Source organism: Balaenoptera physalus (genome assembly GCF_965194825.1).
Source record: "Balaenoptera physalus genome assembly, chromosome: 12".
NCBI classification, from domain to species: Eukaryota; Metazoa; Chordata; class Mammalia; order Artiodactyla; family Balaenopteridae; genus Balaenoptera; species Balaenoptera physalus.
Window position 1 is genome coordinate 24,398,895 of NC_138897.1, and position 21,006 is coordinate 24,419,900.

Genomic DNA, 21,006 nt, shown 5'->3' on the forward strand with positions numbered 1-21,006 from the left:
AGCCTTAAGACTCAATTCCACAGACATCTTTTGAAGATTAGCCAAGGGCCCGCTCCTGTCTGAGCATTGTGAGGAGTGAGGGGGAAAGGCCTGGGAGGGAGAGGGTAGACTGCAATGAGCAGTCTAGGCTGTCACCCCACCTCAGGGTCAGTGGAGAGCTGTTGTCACTCGTAGGACAGGTATGGTGGAGCAGAGGACAGAGGTGCTGGTGTGGAGTCAGGTGTAAATGACAGGTAAGTGCTCACTGAGGTGTAGCACCTGCAAATCATGGAGTCCGAAGGGGTCCTGACAGTGACATCGCCTTTGTTCCCCTTCTGTACTGGTGAGGAAACTGAGGCTCAGAGCAGGAAAGCGACTTGTACAAGATCAAACAACCTGTTCGTGGTAGAGTCCAGAGTAGAACCTGGGTCTTCTGGCTTTTAGTGCTTTTTTTCCCCTGGTATCTGTGATTTTCAAATGCCCTGTGGAACAACGAGGAGCCTCCTGGGTGAGGAAAGGGGGCAGGCAGGTAACCATGTATATCTTCTCCGAAGGAAGGTTCTATTGATATTTATCCGTAGATCTCTGAAAGCACTGCATGGGCTTCACTGAGGAGGTGGCCACGTGCTCCAGCTGTTGAAGTAGTGCCGACACTGCTGGTCGCCCTGGCACCCTCCAGCCTTGATTATCATCACATTTTTGCTCCCAGATGTGGTGACACTGATCCCTCAAGAAGGATGAGCTCTTATTCCTGCTCTGGTCCTTCAGCTCTTTGCCAGGTTCCCTCTAGGGCAGTGTGAGTTGAGTCTTCTGAAGGAGTCAGCTGACACTTGAACATGCTTGTCCAGCTTGGACAAATGTCTGAATTGGGAGTGGGTTATGTAACTTTATTACATAAACCTGATTCTCCCCCCAGGCCTCAGTTACCCCTTAATTAGAAGCCGGCTGCCCTCAGAAACCTGGCTGCCCCTCTGGGCTCTTTGAGTATTGTTTGGGTACCTGTCACATGATGAGCCTTCCTAAGTGGTATCTTGGTGACCTGGACGAGTTAGTGCAACTTTGGAAGGTGCCTGAGAAGTATTAGGCAGGTCAGCGTTGCTGTGACGTTCAAGCACGTGATTTTTCTGGTGATTCATTTTTATCATTATTTTCCAAAAACATCAGTATGATAGTTTGGAAATTTAATACATGGTCCTTCACTAGGGATAGTTTGAGAAGGTCTAAATCATCTAGAGTCTTGCGCTGAATTCAGTAATCATAGCAGTTAACACACCTAAAGCATATGCTCAGTTGGGCTTTATGGTAATTGCTTTAAACGTTTTTAATCCTTGTGATCACCCTGTGAGGGCGGTACTCCAGGAGACGAGTATCCCTGGCTCCCAAATGCAGAATCTGGGCCTTGGGGGCCCATAGCCCACCCAGAATCAAACGGGTGGGAAAGGGCAGTGCGGGGCCTTGACATCAGGTCTGCTCCCTTCAGAGCGCGTGGCCTGCGCTGAGCCACTGAGCTGGACTGGGCTTGGGAGGGGGCTCGCGTGCTGGTCCACAGGTTTGTTCCCAGGGCTGAGCTGTGGCCCTGCACTGCCCTGGACTTCATGGTGGAGGAGGGTCTGCATCTCCCACTCTTCTTTTGCCTTCCTCCTGCCTCGCTGGTTTGTGCTCATGGAACAAGTGGCAATGACTGTTTCTTGGACTGAATGACAGCAATTGCCACTCATTCTTACTGAACATGTCTTTTTTTTTTTTTTTTTTTGGTCTTAATGTAGTGCCTTCTGCTGAGGTTTTCGGGAAGACAGACCCCCCCCCCCCATAGAAATGGATTCTGTAGGTGCAGGTGCCCATCTATAAGAGATGGCAGTTGGCACTTTTGCCTTCCTCTTTTCTGATGCCAGCTGTCCCTTCCCCTCTGTCAGTATGTGGGACAGCAGGCCTGCTTGGGGAGAGTGATCGGAGAGTGGGCAAAGGCCTCGTAGGAGTCCAGTAGCTGAAGGCTTGGCCCTCTGTGAGACATGGGCTTCCTTTCTCTTTCTTTCTTTGGGCAGCTGTGACTTGACTTCTGTGCATTCTCCAAATTTTTGTAGCATAAATTCAGTATTAGAATAACATGCTTTAAAAAACCCAAATTCTACCACCTTTTCCTTATACCTGTGCCTCAGTTTATTCATCTGTAAAATGGTGATAATTGCCACTGCTTGCTTCATAGGACCAAATGAAGTAACAACCTGGTGTGCTGGGTGCTTTAAAGAGAGGAGGCAAAGACCACGAAATCAAGCTCAGGTGGCAGATAGATTTTAATGCTATAAATGGGGCTGTGAGATGGAAGTTTAATCTTTTGCAATCTGATCTCATTTGTTCAGTGTCAGGACTTAGCTTGGGAAATCGATAAAATGAGTTAATTGTGTATTCTCTTTTTTCCATTGGTGTGGCAGCTCTTAAGGCTTTGGACAAAAGCTAAACTGCCATGTACTTAAAGAAGAATAGCATTTGAGATGCCTGGGAGATAAGAACAGCAGCCTGAGTTGCTCTCAGCCAGGATGATAATGAAAGCCAGGCAGGAGAGTGGGGAAGAGGGGCATTTAGAAGGCGCTCCCCGATGAGGTCTGCCGTGATAAACCCCTGCACTGACTTCAGTCTTCATGGGCCCCGCAGCACCTATCTCTGGGTAGTCGATGCATTTTTGGACATTCTTTAATGTGCAGAAGCAAGTTGCAATTTCCTATCTGAACCTGATAATTACGAGGCCACACTTGATGTTCAGACATAAAGAAAAGGAAATAGCAGCTCTCTGGCTTGAATAATTAAACCATATCAGAGCAGCGAGTGTTCCATAGCCCCGTGATGAGCTTTTTCTCTGAAGTTCATTTGTCCCTAATCTTTAGCACAAATGTAAAATGTAGTTGTCTGCCTCCAAATCATGGTGAGCCTTGCAGTAAAGTTGGCAAAATTTGTTACAGCAGCAGCAGGGAGGCATCAGTGACTCTTGGGAGAGATCAGGCTTCTGGTTTTATGTCAAAGCAGTGCTTGAAATGGCTTTAGAATGGTAAGCTTCCTCAGGGCAGGGGCTTTTGTCTGTTTTGTTCACTGTTCTATGCCCAGTACTTAGAACAATGCTGACCACAGAGGTGCTGAGCAGATATTTTTTGGAGAGAGTGGATGGGAGCTTTAGGAAGTGCCTCCTTACATTCAGCAGTGTTGGTAGTGGGGGCAGGGGGCTAGAGGCACAGCTGAAACAATCTCTTCGGGAAACAACTATTAAATCCTGGTGATGGGAAAGGGCTCTAATGTACATTATTCATAAGCAGCCACTCAGCTTCCATGTAACCTTAATTAAATGAAATGATTTGAAAGTGTAATGTTGGCAGTAATATGCTTGGGTGTTTGAGATTGGGTAATTGCGTTGCATTAGTAAATGTCTTACTGAAATAAACGACCCAGTTTGTTTTAATACAACATTGTTGTAGCGAAAGTAGAAAGCCACTGGGTTGGGTGTTACACTGTTGCAAATTGGTTCATTTTCATAAGTGTCTTGACAATGGGGATTTTTTTTTTTTTAAATCTCAAATAGCTGCATATTTTGGACCTTAATATTCGATTTTTAAGGAAGTAGCTTTTTTTCTTTTTTTAAAAATTTTTTAAAATTTATTTATTTATTTAGTTTTGGCTATATTGGGTCTTCGTTTCTGTGCGAGGGCTTTCTCTAGTTGCGGCAAGCGGGGGCCACCCTTCATCGCGGTGTGCGGGCCTCTCACTGTCGCGGCCTCTCTTGTTGCGGAGCACGGGCTCCAGACGCGCAGGCTCAGTAGTTGTGGCTCACGGGCCTAGTTGCTCCACGGCATGTGGGATCTTCCCAGACCAGGGCTCGAACCCGTGCCCCCTGCATTGGCAGGCGGATTCTCAACCACTGCACCACCAGGGAAGCCCAGATTCCTGGTTTTTTTGAGTTCTGTCTCAACTAATTTAACCCAGAGAACATGAATTTGAGGGAAAGATGCAGCCTGTCTTGAGAACTCACACCAGAGCTTGCAAAGAGGACACAACCCAGAAGGATCTGTTCTCCTGTCTACTAATTTAAATTACAGTCTTGAAGTCAGGTGCATCTCTGTTTCTATGACTAATCAGTGCCCTTTGCAGGGTAGGGACTTGGTGGTTTTATGAATAGAATTTGCTTCTGTAAAATAATCAGTTTTAATTCTTTTATTTGACAACTCGAGCAAGAAACTCTACTGATTGTAAATGATGGTAGTGATGCCTTTAGCGCTGGCCTCACTGCGTCCCTTTGAGTTGGTAGTGGTTAAACTGAGGTGCCAACAATATTGTGACTAGAAGGCACGGCCTCGGTTCCCACGCTAGTAATCTTGGAGCTGATCTAATCTGAGTATTATTTCTTTCTTCTTTTTGCCATTTCCTTACATAATAGGATCTCCACCAAAGAATGAAAATCTTAACAGAACTGGTCCAGAGGCAATATGTGACATAATCCTGAAAAGAAATCTCCGTATTGTAGAAACCTCATTATTGTGAGCATTTATTTAAAAGTAGCTCTCGTATCTGCTGCTATTCTGTTAGTAGTGCACTATGATTGTAGGATCTTCTTCTGATGTATTTGTGTAGAGTAAGGCATTCTCTAGTCTGAATCCAGAGGTGTTTGGCTTTGTGTTTTCTCCCTTTACCATATTTTAAACTGTATATATATGTGTGTGTGTGTGTGTGTGTGTATATATATATATATGTATATATAATTTTGTTGTTGTCGACATTTTCAAGGTCTTCCAGGTGGTTAATATCGCTAATAAACCCATCCTCACCAGTCTGTGCTACAAACATCTTTGTAAATTCTTTACTAATGGAGTAAAGGTTTGGTTCCTTAACTTCCATCTTCAGTAGATGCTGTAAGGGGTGCATTTACAGAGGGACTGGCTGGTTTGAGAGACACATGTTTAGGGATTTAAAAAAAAGAGCCCATTTGACTGGCTCTGGAGGAGAGGCAAGGGTGGATTCAGAGCGTTGCTTTGGAGTCCTGCAGATCCAGGGTCAAATCCTGGCTCTGGTAATTTTTAGTATGCTTGGCAGGGTGCTTAATCTTGCCAATTAATTACCCCACTTTCTTATGTAAACTGAGAGTAAATGCTATTTTATTCATTCAAATACCAACTGCCGGGGATACCTAGAGCAAATGGTGGGCGATGGCTCCATCCCGCATGGCACTTACATCAAGGTGAGGCAGACAAACAAGATAAAGTATTTAGTTCCTAGACACTAAGTGCTGGGGTGAGATAGGGGTGGGAAATGAAGCGGAGAAGAGAAACATGCGGCGGGGAGAGAGGAGTGATGGTGCGATTTGAGGCTGTGCTGAGAAGTTCCCCTTTGGGCGAAGACTTGAAGCAGGTGAGGGAGCAAGCAGTGTGGATATCTGGAAGAAGAACATTCCAGACAGAGTAACAGCAAGAGCCCAGGCCTGAGGTGCAGTGGGCCTGGGAGTTTTGAGGAACAGCAAGGAAGCCTGTGTCTGGAGCTGAGTTGGGAGAGTAGGATATGAGCTCAGAGAGGGGGCACAGGCCGGATTGTGTGGGGTTTTGGAGGCCATTGCACGGCTTTGGACTTGTACTCCGAGATGAGGAACGAGTGGAAGGTTTTGAGCAGGACAGTGACACTATCTGTCCTCATTTTCACATGACTTTAAGGTTCTTTTGAGAATTTGCATTTGTGTATGAAGGGCGCCTGGCATGCAGTACGCATCCTGTAAGACGGTTCACTGTAATGCTGCTGTTAGTAGGATAAGGACGAAAGCCTTGCTCTTGTCCACTAAGCCCTGCCACCTTTGAAAAAGTCGCTATCGGTGGACCTGGTGTGGGTAAGGTTGGCAAGCTGCTGATCTGGAGAGCGTGTTGTACAGGACTTAACTCTTCTGGGGGCATTTTTCAAGATTTGTGGCTGCTTCTCTCCCTGCTTGGGTGCCAGCATTCATGGTTCTTCTGTCTGGTCCCGTAACACATTCTGCTTTAATAGGAAGGTATGTGGTCTGTTACTTAGACTCTGGTCTTGACTGTGATTGAGTTGTCATGTGCCTGTGTATTGAGTTTAGAAACTTCCTCATCGTGGTTTTTAGAGCAGTGGAAGTTGTGGATGGGAGAGGTAAATGTAGGCAGGGTTTCTAGGACCTTAACTAGTGCCAGTGACCAGTTAGCCCTGGCCCATGTAGCTAATCTCAGAGTCATCAGCCCAGTGACTTTATTCTTCTTGGAGCCTTGGTCAGAGAGAATCAAGTTCTAGCATGTGGGACTCTTCAAAGCCAGGTGCACTGTATTGCGTGAAAGGAAAGAAAAGCGTACCTCTTCTCTTATGGGAATAGCCCAGCTCTGTGCTGGAAGCAACACATGGAGCCTCATGTTAGACTTGAATAATTCAGAACTGGTTAGGGTGAAGGTTATTTATCAATTTCTGTCTGTATATCTGGTATCATTAGCAGTAGAGTTACTACTTATTCTTATTGATTCAGATTTATTAGCAAGTAGCAAGGCTTTATTTTTAGGACCCGATTTGATTGCTACATATGTAGCCACTAAGGATGCACTGTGGATTGCTGAGGATTTGTGTTTGTAGGAGGCCCACCTGCATGATTCCCCATTTCTTGGCTTTTTAGAAACATCCGGCCAGTGAAGCCTGCTTGGAGAAGTGGTCATGTTCCTACCTTGGATACTCAGATATTTTCATTACAGTCATGTTGAAATTGTGTGCAGTCAGTTGATTCAGTATTGATGTTAAAACATAGGAGAGATACCCTTGAATATTTAACATAGATCAACACATTGTGGTGTATTCATACAATGGAGCAGCACACAACAGCTAAAACAAACTTGAGCTACACACAGTAACGTGAATGGATCCCACTTTACGCAGAACCAAAGAAGCAAGACACAAAGCAGTACAAACTCTGTGCAGTTCAGCTATAGACAAAGCTCAGCTCTGTCATTCAGAGATTCTTATATAAGTGGGAATTATTTGAAAAGAGGTTAGTGGTTCGCCTTTAGAGGGAGGGGCACTAGTGTTCTTGGCCGGGGGTGTAGCTACACAGATACTTCCTAATAGTTATTCTCTACGTGTGTGTATGCTGTGTGAGCTATAGCATACACAATTTTAAAAGTACATGAAAACCTGGAGAGAATGCCGGAATCCCGAGGCTGGTTGCTGGCACTAAAGAGCTGTGTGACCAGAGCCAGTCTCTTAACCTCTTTGTGTTTCAGTTTTGTATCTGTAAGTTGAGGGGGTGGAATTGAATTTGGGGTCTTGTCCAGTTTTAGCTTCGAAACTCTTTCTCAAACCCAACCTTAACTGAAGCTCAAGATGAAAGAAGGTCGTGGCATGATGGGTTGTCTGAGCCCCCAGACCTCTGGTCTTGGGTGGTTCTTGGAGCCCTGGGAGTACCATAGAGCTTGAGGAAACCCTGGACCGGGTGATCTCCAAGATAACCTCCAGCTGTGAAAAGTACACGATTCAGAATCAGGGCAGCCTTGGTTCCCCTAATGGGTTAGTTCCCACTGCTGGGCTGTTTAGGGTGGGATGTTCTCCTCCCTTTGAATCCTCCCTCAGTGAAGGCAGCAAAGTGAGGCTTGGTCAGTGAGCATTTCTCCAGGGCTTGCTGAATGAGGTGGGGGAGATGGAGAATTACGAGACCACACCTCACCCACGATAAGCTGAGGAGACAGACTTATCTGACAGCAGACCTTGAGCTCGTACTGTGAACTAGGTCCTAAGGATGCAGCAGTGAATAAGATGCTCTGCCTTCTCAGCCTTGCGTTTAGTGGGGTATGCAGACATGTTGCCTGACAACATGGGGTCATGGGGCCTGTGAAAGGGGCAGTGCGGAGGAGGAGGGATGTATACCTTAGGCTTGGGAATTGGACCGTTTCTCAGGGGAAGTGAAACCCAGGCTGCAATACCTGCAGGTGGGAGTAGCCAGACAATGGGAGGAAGGGGTGGGAGAGCGTTCCAGGCAGAGGGAGGGCCTAGGAGAGAAAGAGCATGGGGCAGTCAGGGAAGCGAAACTAGTGTTATTTCCAAGGCGGAAATGGTTAGAGACCTTGTTGATGCCTGAGAAGTCGATCCTGAGAGCCGTGGAGAGGTCTTTGAAGAGTTCTGAGCAACGGAGGGAAATGGTGAGATTTATAGTTTGAAACATCACTTTGGCTGCACTAAGGAGGATGGATTGATGTGGGGGCCAAGCTAAAGGCCAAGGGTCCACTGCTTAACCCTAGTGAGAAAGGGGCCGCCTGAACAGGGGTATTGGTGGGGGGGACAGAGAAATGGTGAACAGATTCAGGAGAATCGGGGATCTGCTTGAATTAACAAGGCAGAGGGGTAGTGAATAGAGTGTCGAGGCTTTTTACCTGGGCTACTGAGAGGATGGCACCCCTCTCTGAGACAGGGAACGGAAGCAAGAGGGGCTTGGGGCTCCAGAGTGGGAGGAGGTGGGCTCACTTTTGAATAGGATGAAGTCGGAGAGTCTGTAAGAAACAACTGGAGAGGGTGACTAGGGTGGACTACATAAAAATGGGCCAGCTTATGAGAGTCTTTGAGAGTTAGCCTAGAGCTCTGTTGTCCTGCCAGAATCACCAGGAGGAGCTGGCCTGGGAGGGCTGGGGTGGCACTTAAGGAAGTGACTCGGTGGCTTTGTCCTTAACTGATATGTTTTCTCATGTTTCTGGGATTCTATGTGACTGGTCCGGAGCTCAAGGTTAAGGAGACATTGCTCTATAGCCACACTGTTTTGGTTGACGGAAAGTAATGGTTTGAGACTCCAGGTTGTAATGACATCCTGGCTCCAACATTCTTTCGATCTTCACAACTGAGAGTCCCTCCAAATCCCACCAGATTCCACCATCCATCCTGGCTGCCGCCCAGCTCTGATATACCCTGGGACCAGCAGCTTTTTTTTTGCTTCTTAGCATGCAGTACACCTCTCATTTATGCCCAAGTGCTAGCGACTGGCCTTTGTCTTGTTTCATCATCCAGCCTCATCCCGGTCTGAATTCCTACTTTTTTTTCACACCTCAGTCTGTAGGGAAACAGTTCTTTTCCTAAACCTCAGAAGACAAGTCTTTGCTTCCTACTACCAGATATCCCCGTGTACCCCTCTTCTCGAGTCCTCCCGGTGTGTGAGTCCTGGTGGTCCTCAGAATGCTCCGTTCCAGCCTTTCCAGCCGAGCCTCAGCCTGCCCACAGGTGCTGCTTCTCCGGCATTTTGTGGTTCTGGGATTGCCAGTGTTTACTGTGCATTCTGGCAGGGCTCTCGTCCCTCTGCTTCCAGTTAGAAGATTAATAGGGGTAGATGCTGTTTTTGGAGTCCATATCTGTCTGTGCACTCTCTGGATAAAAGAGTTGACCCCCAGGGCCCCGCAGAGGCCTGGCATGCTGATAACATGGCAGCCTGTCACTACGTTGGCTTGATTTTCACCTCTTACCATCTGTGTCATCAAATAACTCCATCTCCACATTAGGTGTAGGATTCAAAAGCTGTGTGTCACCTGGGTTGCCCTCTTTCCTTTTCTCTTTCCAGATCTTATTTGTCTGATACTTTCACCCTCTGTTCTTACTTCTGCAGGTACTAGGTGCTCAGGTGCTGCTTGGTTTCTGCAATCATGTACTCCTAAGAGTATGCCACTACCATGGAGAGTTTCGAATAGATTTCATAGATCATGGGCCTTTTAGTCTCTTGGAGGTGCTCCTGCTTGGTGCTTGTGCTTGTGACTCCAGCGTAAAAGCCTCAGGTGGTGAGAAATCCTTCTATTGGCTCTCCTTGCTGGAGTGTGGTGGCCGCTACTGCCCACCTCTGTTCTTGATCCCTGTTTGCCTGAGTGTGGTCCTCTGAGGAGTGGGGGGAGTGACCTTCAGCCTCTGTTCAGAAGCTGCAAACTACTTGTGTACCCTTAACATTTTTTCCGGTTGTAACCTGGTTTCCATCAGAGTATGCGCCTGTGAGGCCAGGTAAAAAGGTCAAAACTGTAGTGTTACAGAAATAAGTTCGGTGTCAAGGAGTGTGAATTATCATTTTCAAACTTGGGAAAGGCGGTGAAAGATTTGTGTTTACTTAACTGAAGCTTAAGAGAGCAGTGGTCTGTAAATCATTGTTATTAAATGATATTACTAGTGAGGAACTTGTTCCATTGTTGTAGGAAACGCAAGAATGCCTTTTTTCCTGATTCCCACCCCATTTGAGCATTCTTCTTCATCCAAAGAAAGATAAAAACCATCACAAAGATGAAAAATTTAATTATAATTTTTCATGGTGCTGACCTAAACTAAGTCAAATTAAAAAAAAAAAAAAACCACAACTGGTACTTTTTACTAAGGAGGAGATTCTTACTACATAACATGGAAACCGTATTCCAGAGTGATGCTTCCTGGTTGCTCTACCCGTTTGGAACTCCATGCTCTTGGCGGCAGATTATTAGTGAGGACCCACCAAATTTCAAAGAGCGATCTGGTTATAACGTTAGAAAGAGTTGTTAGGAGTTGGACTGGAATCTTTATAAAGAAAAACCAAAAGGATTGAGATTTAAGGATTTTGAATAAGAGTAAGACTGTGAGATGCTGACAGTAACTTCCAGGGAGGGTTGAGCTAGACAGTCTTTTGTCTCCCCAGCCTCCGTGGTTTGGGTTGATAGAATATCCACACCAAAAACTAGTTAGAGATGGGGGCTTCAGGCATGGCTAGGCAGCGCTCTGTGACGCTCATATTCAGGACTGTTGGTAAACTGTTGAGGTCACGATGTTGCCAAAATGCCAAGATGGCTCTGAGTCTGCAAAGCAGGCCACGTGGTCTGCTAACCAAAGGATGCTTACAGGAAGCCCAAGGTGAACCTGCAGTCCTGAGCACAGGCAGAACAAGGAGGGGTGGGGCAGGAGAGAAAGGAGAGAGGGCAGAGTCTGTTTCAAGAGCGTAATAACTCCACCTGCTGATAACATCCAATCCTTTGGATTAGCTACTCTTCTCCTTTGAGAGAGGAATGAGTTTGGGGTGAAGTAAGACAAAAGACTGCCTCCTCATTGCTCCCTGGAGAGGGCAGAGAAGACTCTTATGGGCTGAAGCAGAAAATGGGGAGAGGAAAGGAAGGCCTTTGAGAAATTCTGGGCTGGCGTGGGGCCATGCAGTTCTTTTGCCTTGGTGATTTGGGGAAAAGCTCAAACTGTAGTGTGCATGCAAAACACCTGGGGATATTTTAAAATGGAGATTCTCATTCACTGGGTCTGGGTTGGAGATTCTGCATTTTTAAGAAGCTCCCAGGTGTTGCTGCTGCTGCTGGTGTGTGAACCATACTTGGCATAGCCAGCTTCTGATCCATTCCTCTGGGCCATGCTGGACTGGGTTACTGCTATAGTAGCCTTTGCCCTGTATCCAGGTCACTTACTAATTGCAGACTCTCCCTCTGGCTTAGTATGCCTAATATGCGGCCATCTCTACATCTCTAGCTTCTCAGTGGGTCTATGCAACGCTGGACCATTGGGAAGGTTTGTTACCTGGCTTTTCTTCGTCTGGGTTACATTCCTTCTGCGAATTCTCTCTGAACATTCTGCCTTTCTTTTCCCAAGTTAAAACTGGGGGAGTGGTTTTTTAAGTTACTTTTTTTTTTTTAAACTGTAGTGTGTGGCAATCAAGATTGCCTTAGGACTTAAAGTGAAGATTACATGCTACAGAGATGATATGGTCAGGGACTCAAGGATGCCTGACTACTGCCTCGTAAGTACCTGTACTCTTCCCTGGGACCCTCTTAAGGAACAATTGCCAAATACTAAACAAAGTTCCACTAGATTTTGATTGGCCCCAAGCCCAGTGCCTTGCAAAGCAGAGTTCTGGGTTAGAGCATTGCAGTGTTTTGGGTGGTGGAAATGGCCTCAGCTCACCTGAGCCACATCCGTATCTAGGGGTCTTACCATGCTCTGGTTGTGTCCCCTGCAAAGCAAAGACAGGAGGGAGAGAGCAGAGAGGGCCTGACGTTGAGGAGCCTTTATCTCCGGTTCAGTTTTGCTGATCCCTGGACCTGGAGGAGAGAAGGTGAAGAGAAGGGAGAAGCTCTGTGTGTCACCTTAGGCCGCCAGTGACCATGTCCTAGTAGTGGTCAGTGTCCTGGATCTAACCAACTGGTGTTATGTGCTTTGTGGGAAGAGTGAGGAACGAGGTGGAGAGGGTGGTAGGCACCTTTCGTACTATGCAGGCCTTTTCCTACCGGGACATAATTTAAGGATAGCTCTGTGTATGGTAGCTGAAGTTTTCTTGTCAGTGGGCATACTGCTGCACGGTAGTTACCGCTTCAAAGTTGCTCAGTGAAGCTGGGATTCCCACGTGTGAAAAGGCATCCTCTCAAGCCCTCACACGAGCAGCAGAACCAGCATCATGCGTCACTGCCTTCAGTGTGGCAGCTCAGGAGAAAACAAGATCCCGATTTAGCAGAAGCATATGTCACATAAAACACTTTGCTTTAACTATGACAAAGAGAAACTGTGAATTAGTCAGTTAAGAATTTACTCTAGTGAATATCCAAACACATGCTAATGTACAAGAGAAAACTTGGCTCCTCCCTTGCTGTCATTGGACCACACCTGCTTGTGGTTTTATGTTCTTCCTTAAGTTCCCAGCCAGGGCTTTGCTAAAACATCTGGGCCGTGAATCTTGGCTCTGAGTTTGGGAGACGACCACTGGGTTATGGGCGGTGAATCCCTGAAGGTGGGCTTAGGACATTGAGGGCCTGTGTGGACTATGGAGCCCTGGCCCTATGTCCAGTGTCTTCAACCAGCCCAAGGAGCTCATGGCAGACACATGGGGCCCTGTTGAATATTTGTCAGTATTTAGTTAGCCCTTTTGGTAGAGGATAACATTAATGTGTCCAGTGTTGGAGGCCCATTAGCATCAGTGAACCAAGTTGAGTTTCAGGGGAAAAATAACTGCAAGGTATCTTGTATTCCTCAGCTAACCATTCTGCGAATGCACATAGGGGCAGTTGCTGAAAGGATGTGCAGCTGCAACCCACCACTTAAAACCAGCTCAAAGCTCAGCCAAAAATGTCTGTAGACCTCACCAAACGTCTCCTGGGGGATCAAGATCACCCGTGGTTGAGACCGTCTCACTTAGGGTAAGGTCGTTGTGTTCTGGGATGAACCCTTGGAGGTGAGAATCCCAAGAGTCACCTGCATTTTACTCACCCAAGAGACAAGGCTGCTGGCTCTGTAACTAAGCCAGGACTTTGGAAGTGGAAGGAAACTCAGACACCTTGTCAAGCTTCTGTTCTCTCATGTCTTCCTTGGCCTCTACTGTGTGTATCACTGTTGCTGGACAACCAGTCCTGAAGCATGGTCTTCACATGTCACTGATCTGTTCTGGAGCCTCTAGTGCTGAGAAGCCTCCCAAATCTGCCTTCCCTGACCTGTCCAAACCCATTTCCCACTATTGCCTGACATGCATTTTCTGTTTCAGGTAGGTTTTCTTTTTCCTCCCCATATTTCAATTGTTTTTATTCTGAGCATTAGGAACAAAAGATAAGGACATAGAAAATGTCTTAAGTTGGAAATGTGCAACTTCAAACTTCATTAAGGAACTCCAGATTTAGACATGCTGGAATGTGTTTTGCATCCATGGTTAGAGAAGGTGGATTAAATGCAAACAAAATGGAAAAGTTGTGTTTCAAGCCTAAGCAGTTACTAAGGGTCACTCTGCTCTTAGAGTTGTGCTTGGATCATTCATCTAGAGGTCACTGCTATCTATTCTTCACATTCATTCAGCGGAGGATAAAGGTGTATAATACTGACGGTCAGTTGGGTGCTGAGGGAGGTACGTAGGGGGAAGATGGCCTCGGCGTCCTCAGGGTTTTTCGTCTTTAGTTGCAGGGCCTGTGTGGGTCGGGTTCCATGTTCTGACCTGCTCCCCTCTGGTGAAGATCTCTTCCCTGAGCCATTCCTCAGTTGACTTTTGTTGGTCCTGAGTTACCCGTGCTGCAGGAGCAGGTAGTTGAGAGTTACTGCACTGATCGTCCAGGAGAGCTTACTACGTTGTCTGCCTTACGTTACCACGGTCTTCATTGGTTTACTCCTGTTTCTAAGTGTTTGGTCCTTTCCTTCTATTTAAATTGCACCACCTCTGGCAGCCTTTTCCAGTTAATCCAACCCTACCCCGTCGCACTTCCAGTCTGTACCCACACTGTCGGGGGCTTAACTGTTTTTCAAAATTGAGTTGTAGTTTATAAGCTGCTTGAAGTGAGGGATGGTTTTTCCCCTTTATCTGTGTTTTCTTTATGATGATAGCTAGCTTGGTACTTGGTACATATTTTAATATTGATTTTGATGGGGTCTTTGGGACATGTGATATGAATGTTATACTTTAATTGGAATCCAGAGAATGTGGCAACTAGGTTTGGAGCCTGTTCTTCAAAGCAACAATTGCCACTTGGCACCTTGGCCCTTAAGCAGTTTGAGCAATAATGAAAGAAACAACTGATTTTAAGCAATGTAGTGTCTCTACAACTCTGAATATTGACTATTAAAGTATACCTCTAGGTAAACACACAAACTGACTTGCTCAATGGAGAATGTTAGCTATAATAAGCAAATTACATTGTGGAGGAAGTGTCCATTAATTTTGCAGGGAATCATTTACTCTGATCTTGACTGGTGGTCTCTTGCCTGGACTTCAGTGGGGCTGGTCAGTCTTGTCCTTTCCTGGCTCACACCTCTAGCCTCTTAGGCAAAAACTGTATGTAGTTTCCCCTTTGTTGAAGATTGAGTATCAGTTTCGTGGCTGCTGACTTTCCTTTGCCAATCCCAGGTTGTGCTGTCTTCAGTTTCATGTTTCTTTCACTGCCCCATCTCAGTTTCACTTGAATCTCAGTTTCACCAGGGTCTGTGATCTACTGCCCTGGTTTCTTTGTTGGCATTGAGTCCTTTGGCACCTGCAGCTGCTTCATGAGCTGTCAGGGGTTTGCCTCTAGACATTTCAAGGCTTGGGACTTGTGTTGGAGTTTTACTCTCCCTCCCTGACCACTGGCTTGTGTCAGAGTTTTACTCTCCCTCCCTGACCACTGGCTTGTGTCATTTGATGATGCCTAATTTGGAACCTAAAACTTTTTGCCTGTTGTATCTTCAAATCCATCATGCTTATTGCCTGGAAAATAAGCCCTATATTGTGCTGCTATAAAGTGATGCACGATTTTTAACAAATATATCAGAATTTACATGTTACAAGTTCTATTGCCGAGTGAAGTCATTTTAGGACTATTCTAACCACACGGCTGTTGCTCAGGAAGTTTTGGAAGTTCTAATTGCGTTCCAGCCATCTTATAATTTACACATGGACCAAACACATTTCATCAGTACAACTAAGTAAGTCTTTATTGAGCACTTTCGACGAGCCAGGTAGTACAGTAGGTCTGAGGCTCAAAAGAATGGTTATGGCTGCTTTTGTGGAGCCTGCAGTCTGGTTGACATAAGTGTATGGGCAACCCTGGGACAGGCGGGATGCATTGGCATGCGATGAGGGAGGTGACATGGATTCAGGAGGTTCATCTGTGGGGAATGGGTGTGGGAGGAAAGTCAGAGAAGGCTGAAGTCACGAAGAACGGGGAGGATTTCAGGAGGATAAGATAAGGGAGGGAGGGGCATTCCAGGAAGAGGGAACCGTACCAACAACCAGAAAATCCAGGGCTTGCTCGGGAAATGGGATAATTCCAGTGGACTGGCTGACTGCATGTGCAGTGACAGTTCCTCATCACACCGGCCCCGTGGGTGGGTGCCAGGTGAGGCTGCAGGGTCTGGGCTGGCTCAGCAGGGGTCTCCCAGAGGATCTGAGAGCAGATGTTGGTCAGAGATGGGGGGTGTATTGTGGCCAAGCTGAGGAGCCAGCATAGAATCCGGTGTTGGGCCCCTGGGCGAGTGGGAAGTTAGAGACTAAGGAGAGGAGGTGGGAACAGGACAGGAAGTAGGAATGCAAGGCAGGGTGCGGGGGGGGGGGGGGTTCAACTTTTAAGGATATTCAGTGTGAACGAGGCCGGAGGCAAAGGACTTACACTCATATAGAAGTGGGGTTGATGCTGGGGAAGTGGGCGTCTCATAAAGGTCACACTGAACAGAGGAGAGAGTGGAGACAGTGGCCAGAGGGCACCAAGGGCCTTGAATAACAGCCTGAAAGAGGCTCTGGGAACCATCGATCCTTCTCAAACAAGGAGTGAAAGGCCAGACCTGTGTTTTAGGAAGGGGAATCTCCTAGCTATTGGTAGGATGGGTTGGAGAGGAGAGAGACTGAAGGCAAGGAGACCATAGCACTTGGCAGCCTAAGTTTAAAGGCGAAGAATGCCTGAACCAAGATGATTCAAATGGGGAAAGGGAAAGAAAGGGTTGGTGTGGGAAGCAGGTGGGAAAGGGTTTGGTGACGGCTTAGGTGCTGGGTGACCATATGTCCTTGTTTGCACCAGAGATGCACGGTTTATGCCTATTGACCTGGCATAGATGAATCACATGAAGCTGCCTTTCTGTAGGTCAAAAATGATCCCAGGTGGCCATTTCATATGCGGCAACCTCATATTAAAAGGGCTTCCTTTCACTCTTAGAAGTGTCCCAGTTTGGGTAGTAAATTACTTGGTCATCTTAGTTAGAGGTGGGGAGATGAGGCAGAGTAAAGTTTTTTCCAAGGTTCTGAGCTTGATGACCAGGAGAGCAGCCAGAAGTAATAAGAATTGGGAGGTGATACTGTCCTGTCTTGTTTCCTAAATTTGGGACTGACTCACACCTTACTTCCAAATAATTCCATTCTAACTAAAGATGGAACACACTTTGACCCCTGAGGATATGTGAAAACCTACAGCCCGTGAAGGTGGTTTGTGTAGGAGCCATAGCAGCCATTGTTCGGGCTCTTAGAAAACTACTTTGAATGGCGTGACTCACATCTGGATGAGTAAGTTCTGGTGAGTGTGTTTGCACACGAGGCCCCCTGACCTGTGGACACTCCTCATACGGTGGTCAGAGTAAGCGATTGGTCAGCCTAGGCCCCAGGGTTCATGCCCTTCTGTTCAGTGTTTATAGGCTCTGTTTCCCCAAGGCCAGCCAGCCTCGCAGATGCTGGTCCTTGTTCACAACGAGGGCTGGGCATGGGTGTGTCCATGGCTTGGTGCAGACCCACCACCCGTGTGCGGACGGAGCCCCTCTCACTCATGGAGCCCAGTGCACGTGCCTCCTTCATTATGGAAGCCAGTACCAAGTGTTGGGTGGAGAATCAGAAATGGCACTGTGATAAAGCTACTTTTAGCGTTTTTACTCTCAAGATCTTGCTTCACTCCCTTTATTTCATGGGTTAACTACAGGCCCTGGTGCGTTGAGGAGGAAAACCAAGTATGGGGTTGGCCAAAAGGTTCGCTTGTTTTTTTCTGTAAGATGGCTCTAGTAGCCCTTAGTTGTCTTTAACTTCATTCTAAACAATTTTGTTAGATTGTATGTGACAGTTGTCACATTAGCATGCATTTAAAAAAAGACATCAAAATTGGTGAATTTTTGTGTAGCCATTTTAATATTGAAGGTAGAAGAAAAAAGCAACATTTTTGGCATATAATGCTTTATTATTTCAAGAAAGGTAAAAATGCAGCTGAAACGCAAAAGATTTGTGCAGTGTGTGGAGAAGGTTGTGTGACTGATCAAATATGTCAAAAGTGGTTTGTGAAGTTTCGTGCTGGAGATTTCTCGCTGGACGATGCTGCACGGTCGGGTAGACCAGTTGAAGTTGATAGCGATCAAATTGAGACATTAAGTGAGAACAGTCAATGTTATACCACGCAGGAGTTAGCCGACATACGCAAAATATCCCAATCAAGCATTGAAAATCATTTGCACCAGCTTGATTATGTTCCTCACTTTGATGTTTGGGTTCCACTTAAGTTAAGCGTAAAAAACCTTCTTGACCGTATTTCCGCATGCGATTCTCTACCTAAACGTTCCATTTTTAAAACAAATTGTGATGGGCGATGAAAAGTGGATACTGTACAGTAATGTGGAACGTAAGAGATCGTGGGGCAAGCGAAATGAACCACCACCAACCACAGCAAAGGCCGGTCTTCATCCAAGGAAGGTGGTGATGTGTATATGGTGGGATTGGAAGGGAATCCTCTGTTATGAGCTCCTTCCGGAAAACCAAACGATTAATTCCATCAAGTACTGCTTCCAGTTAGACCAACTGAAAGCAGCACTTGACAAAAAACGTCCAGAATTAGTCAACAGAAAACACATAATCTTCCATCAGGATAATGGAAGACCGCAATTTTCTTGGATGACCGGGCAAAAACTGTTACATCTTGGCTGGGAAGTTCGGATTCATCTGCTGTATTCACCAGACATTACATCTTTGGATTTCCATTTATTTAGGTCTCTACAAAATTCTCTTAATGAAAAAAATTTCGATTTCCTGGAAGACTGTAACAGGCACCTGGAACAGTTCTTTGCTCAAAAAGATAAAAAGTTTTGGGAAGATGGAATTATGAAGGTGCTTGAAAAATGGCAGAGGCTAGTGGAACAAAAGGGTGGATACATTGTTCAATAAAGTTCTTGTTGAAAATGAAAAAACGTGTCTTTTATTTTTACTTAAAAACTGAAGGCACTTTTTGGCCAACCCATAATTACTCCTGCTTCTGTTTCACAGGGGGAATTACTGGCTATGCCAGGGCATCAGTCTCCAAAGGATAAATAGCTTTGTCAGGCAGACCATGATAGTAGAAGATAGTTTAGTGGGAGCACAGTTTTTGAAATGGGTATACTCCAGAGGGTCCTGCTGTGAGAAATGTTGTATGCAAAGTGTTTAAAACTGACAGGTTTACCCTGGGAGGGGGAAGGGTAAGCTGGGACGAAGTGAGAGAGTGGCATGGACATATATACAGTACCAAATGTAAAATAGATAGCTGGTGGGAAGCAGCCACTTAGCACAGGGAGATCAGCTCGGTGCTTTGTGGCCACCTAGAGGGTGGGATAGGGAGGGTGGGAGGGAGATGCAAGAGCGAGGAGATATGGGGATGTATGTATATGTATAGCTGATTCACTTTGTTATAAAGCAGAAACTAAGACACCATTGTAAAGCAATTATACTCCAATAAAGATGTTAAAGAAAAAAAAACTGACAGGTTTTTTATTACTGGGCAGGTCCACAGACAATAGGTCCTAGCTTCAGTTTTTGGTGGCCTAATAGTTACAGAAAGAGTCAGTACCCCATCATGGGCATTGTGTGTTACATACCAGGTGTGTGGATGAAGAATTCTAAGAACACCAGAGTACTCAGTCTGTGTTAAATCTTTGATGAAGACAACACTGATCTGCATAGAGTTTTTTTTTTTTTTTTTTTGATAAATGTTCCCATGGGACAGGAGTACAGATTGAGGGTTAGCTCTGTAGTTTTCTCCTAGATGGCTTCTCCCTTCCCTTCAGAATGAACTACCCTTTTCTCTGTATTTCATTATGAAATCTTTAGTGTTTTCATTGAATTCTTTTTGACTACAAAAGAACTCGAGTATTATAGAAAATTAGGAAGATACCGGAAACAATAGAGAGAATCAGGGTCATTCCTAATCTTACCACTCTTCCCCTTAACAAGTTTCCTCCTTCCTTGATGAAAAACTGATGAACTCATAAAAGTGCTAACAAAAGATCAGGATGAAAAAAAACAATTAATTACATGGGACTGAGTGAACTGATGAGAATGAGTATAATTTTTGTGACTTTCTGTCTGAATTAAAAAAAAAAAAAATCCCACAAGGACTCAGAGGCAAAGAATATACAAATCAATTTTCACTGCAAAGTAAAGGAGCTGTTACAGTGGAGGATTACTGGACTGAATGTCAATATTATGACATAGTATGAGTGTGTTTCATGTTTGGTAATTGCAATCATTGTTGCTTTTGTTGTGGTCATCCATGTACAATGCTTGGTGTCAGTCTATTTATCTCTTGTAAAAATAAAATACAGTGTGTGTGTGTGAAAAAAAAAAAACTTACAGAGAAGTCAAGAGAAAAGTACAATGAAAAAAAAAAAAAAAAAGTTTCCTCTTTTCTTCTTCTAATCCCACCTGCTTGGAGATAAACTGTTACATTTTGATGTAAACTTTCCAGACTAGCCTTTTGCCTGCACAAACCGTGTATCCAGAGATCCATGTATTTTTTTTTTGTTTGTTTTTTTAACAAAATAAGCATCATACTGTATATGTTTTGTGACTTTTTCATGTAATATACCTTGATTATCTTTCCAAATCGTACGTATTCATCTACTACTACATCTTAGCTACTACAGGATTCACATGGATGACTGTACAATATGTTTCCACCCCATGGTTGATGGAAATTTAGGCCAATTCTCAATTTGTACAATTATAAACCATGGTGCAGTTAATATCCCTATTTATTTACTTCATCATCAGGCTGGTGTTTTTGTAGGAGAGAACTCCTAGACTTGACCTGACTAGGTCAAGTTGCCCTCCAGGTTTAATCCATTTTGCTGTTCGGTGTTCTGCGTGACTGTGCCTGTTTCCTTACCTCTTGGCATTACAAGTCTTTTAATATTTTGCAAAAACTATTAGGTTGAAAAATGGTATCCTGCTGTTTAATGGTCATTCCTTGACTCATGAGTGAGGTTGAGCATCTTTTCGTACGTGGATTGGCTCTTTGAATTTCTTTGAATTATCTTGATAGGTTGTTAATATTTTGTTCCTGATTTATAGGAGCTTTGAGAGTAAGATATTAAACCTTTCTTTGTACACTTGAGAATTTTTTTTTAATATTCATTTATTTATTTGGCTGCGCCAGGGCTTAGTTGCAGCATGCGGGATCTACTTCCCTGACCAGGGATCGAACCCGGGCCCCCTGCAGTGGGAGCACGGAGTCTTAACCACTGGACCACCAGGGAAGTCCCTTGTGAATGTTTCTTATCTGTCATTTGTTTTTAAATTTGTTTATGGAGAGTCTTTAAAAAGAATGTTGTCAAATCTGTCAGTCTTTTTCCTTTATGGATTTTGAATTTTATGTC

At 45.2% G+C, this 21,006-nt stretch overlaps 1 protein-coding gene across 6 annotated transcripts in view; it reads left to right on the forward strand.

Moving 5' to 3' along the window:
- The window catches only part of MYO5B (myosin VB), a 361,242-nt gene that overhangs the window by 87,726 nt on the left and 252,510 nt on the right, over positions 1-21,006 (forward strand). For 5 of the 6 annotated variants that reach the window (XM_082416523.1, XM_082416524.1, XM_082416527.1 and 2 more), the window contains exon 1: positions 8,049-8,132. The exons of the other annotated variant lie outside the window; for it this stretch is intronic. In XM_082416523.1, the coding sequence (XP_082272649.1) occupies positions 8,064-8,132 (69 nt within the window). In that variant the 5' untranslated portion in view covers positions 8,049-8,063. Of the gene's footprint in view, positions 1-8,048; positions 8,133-21,006 lie in introns of those variants that run through there. 6 annotated transcript variants of the gene reach the window in all.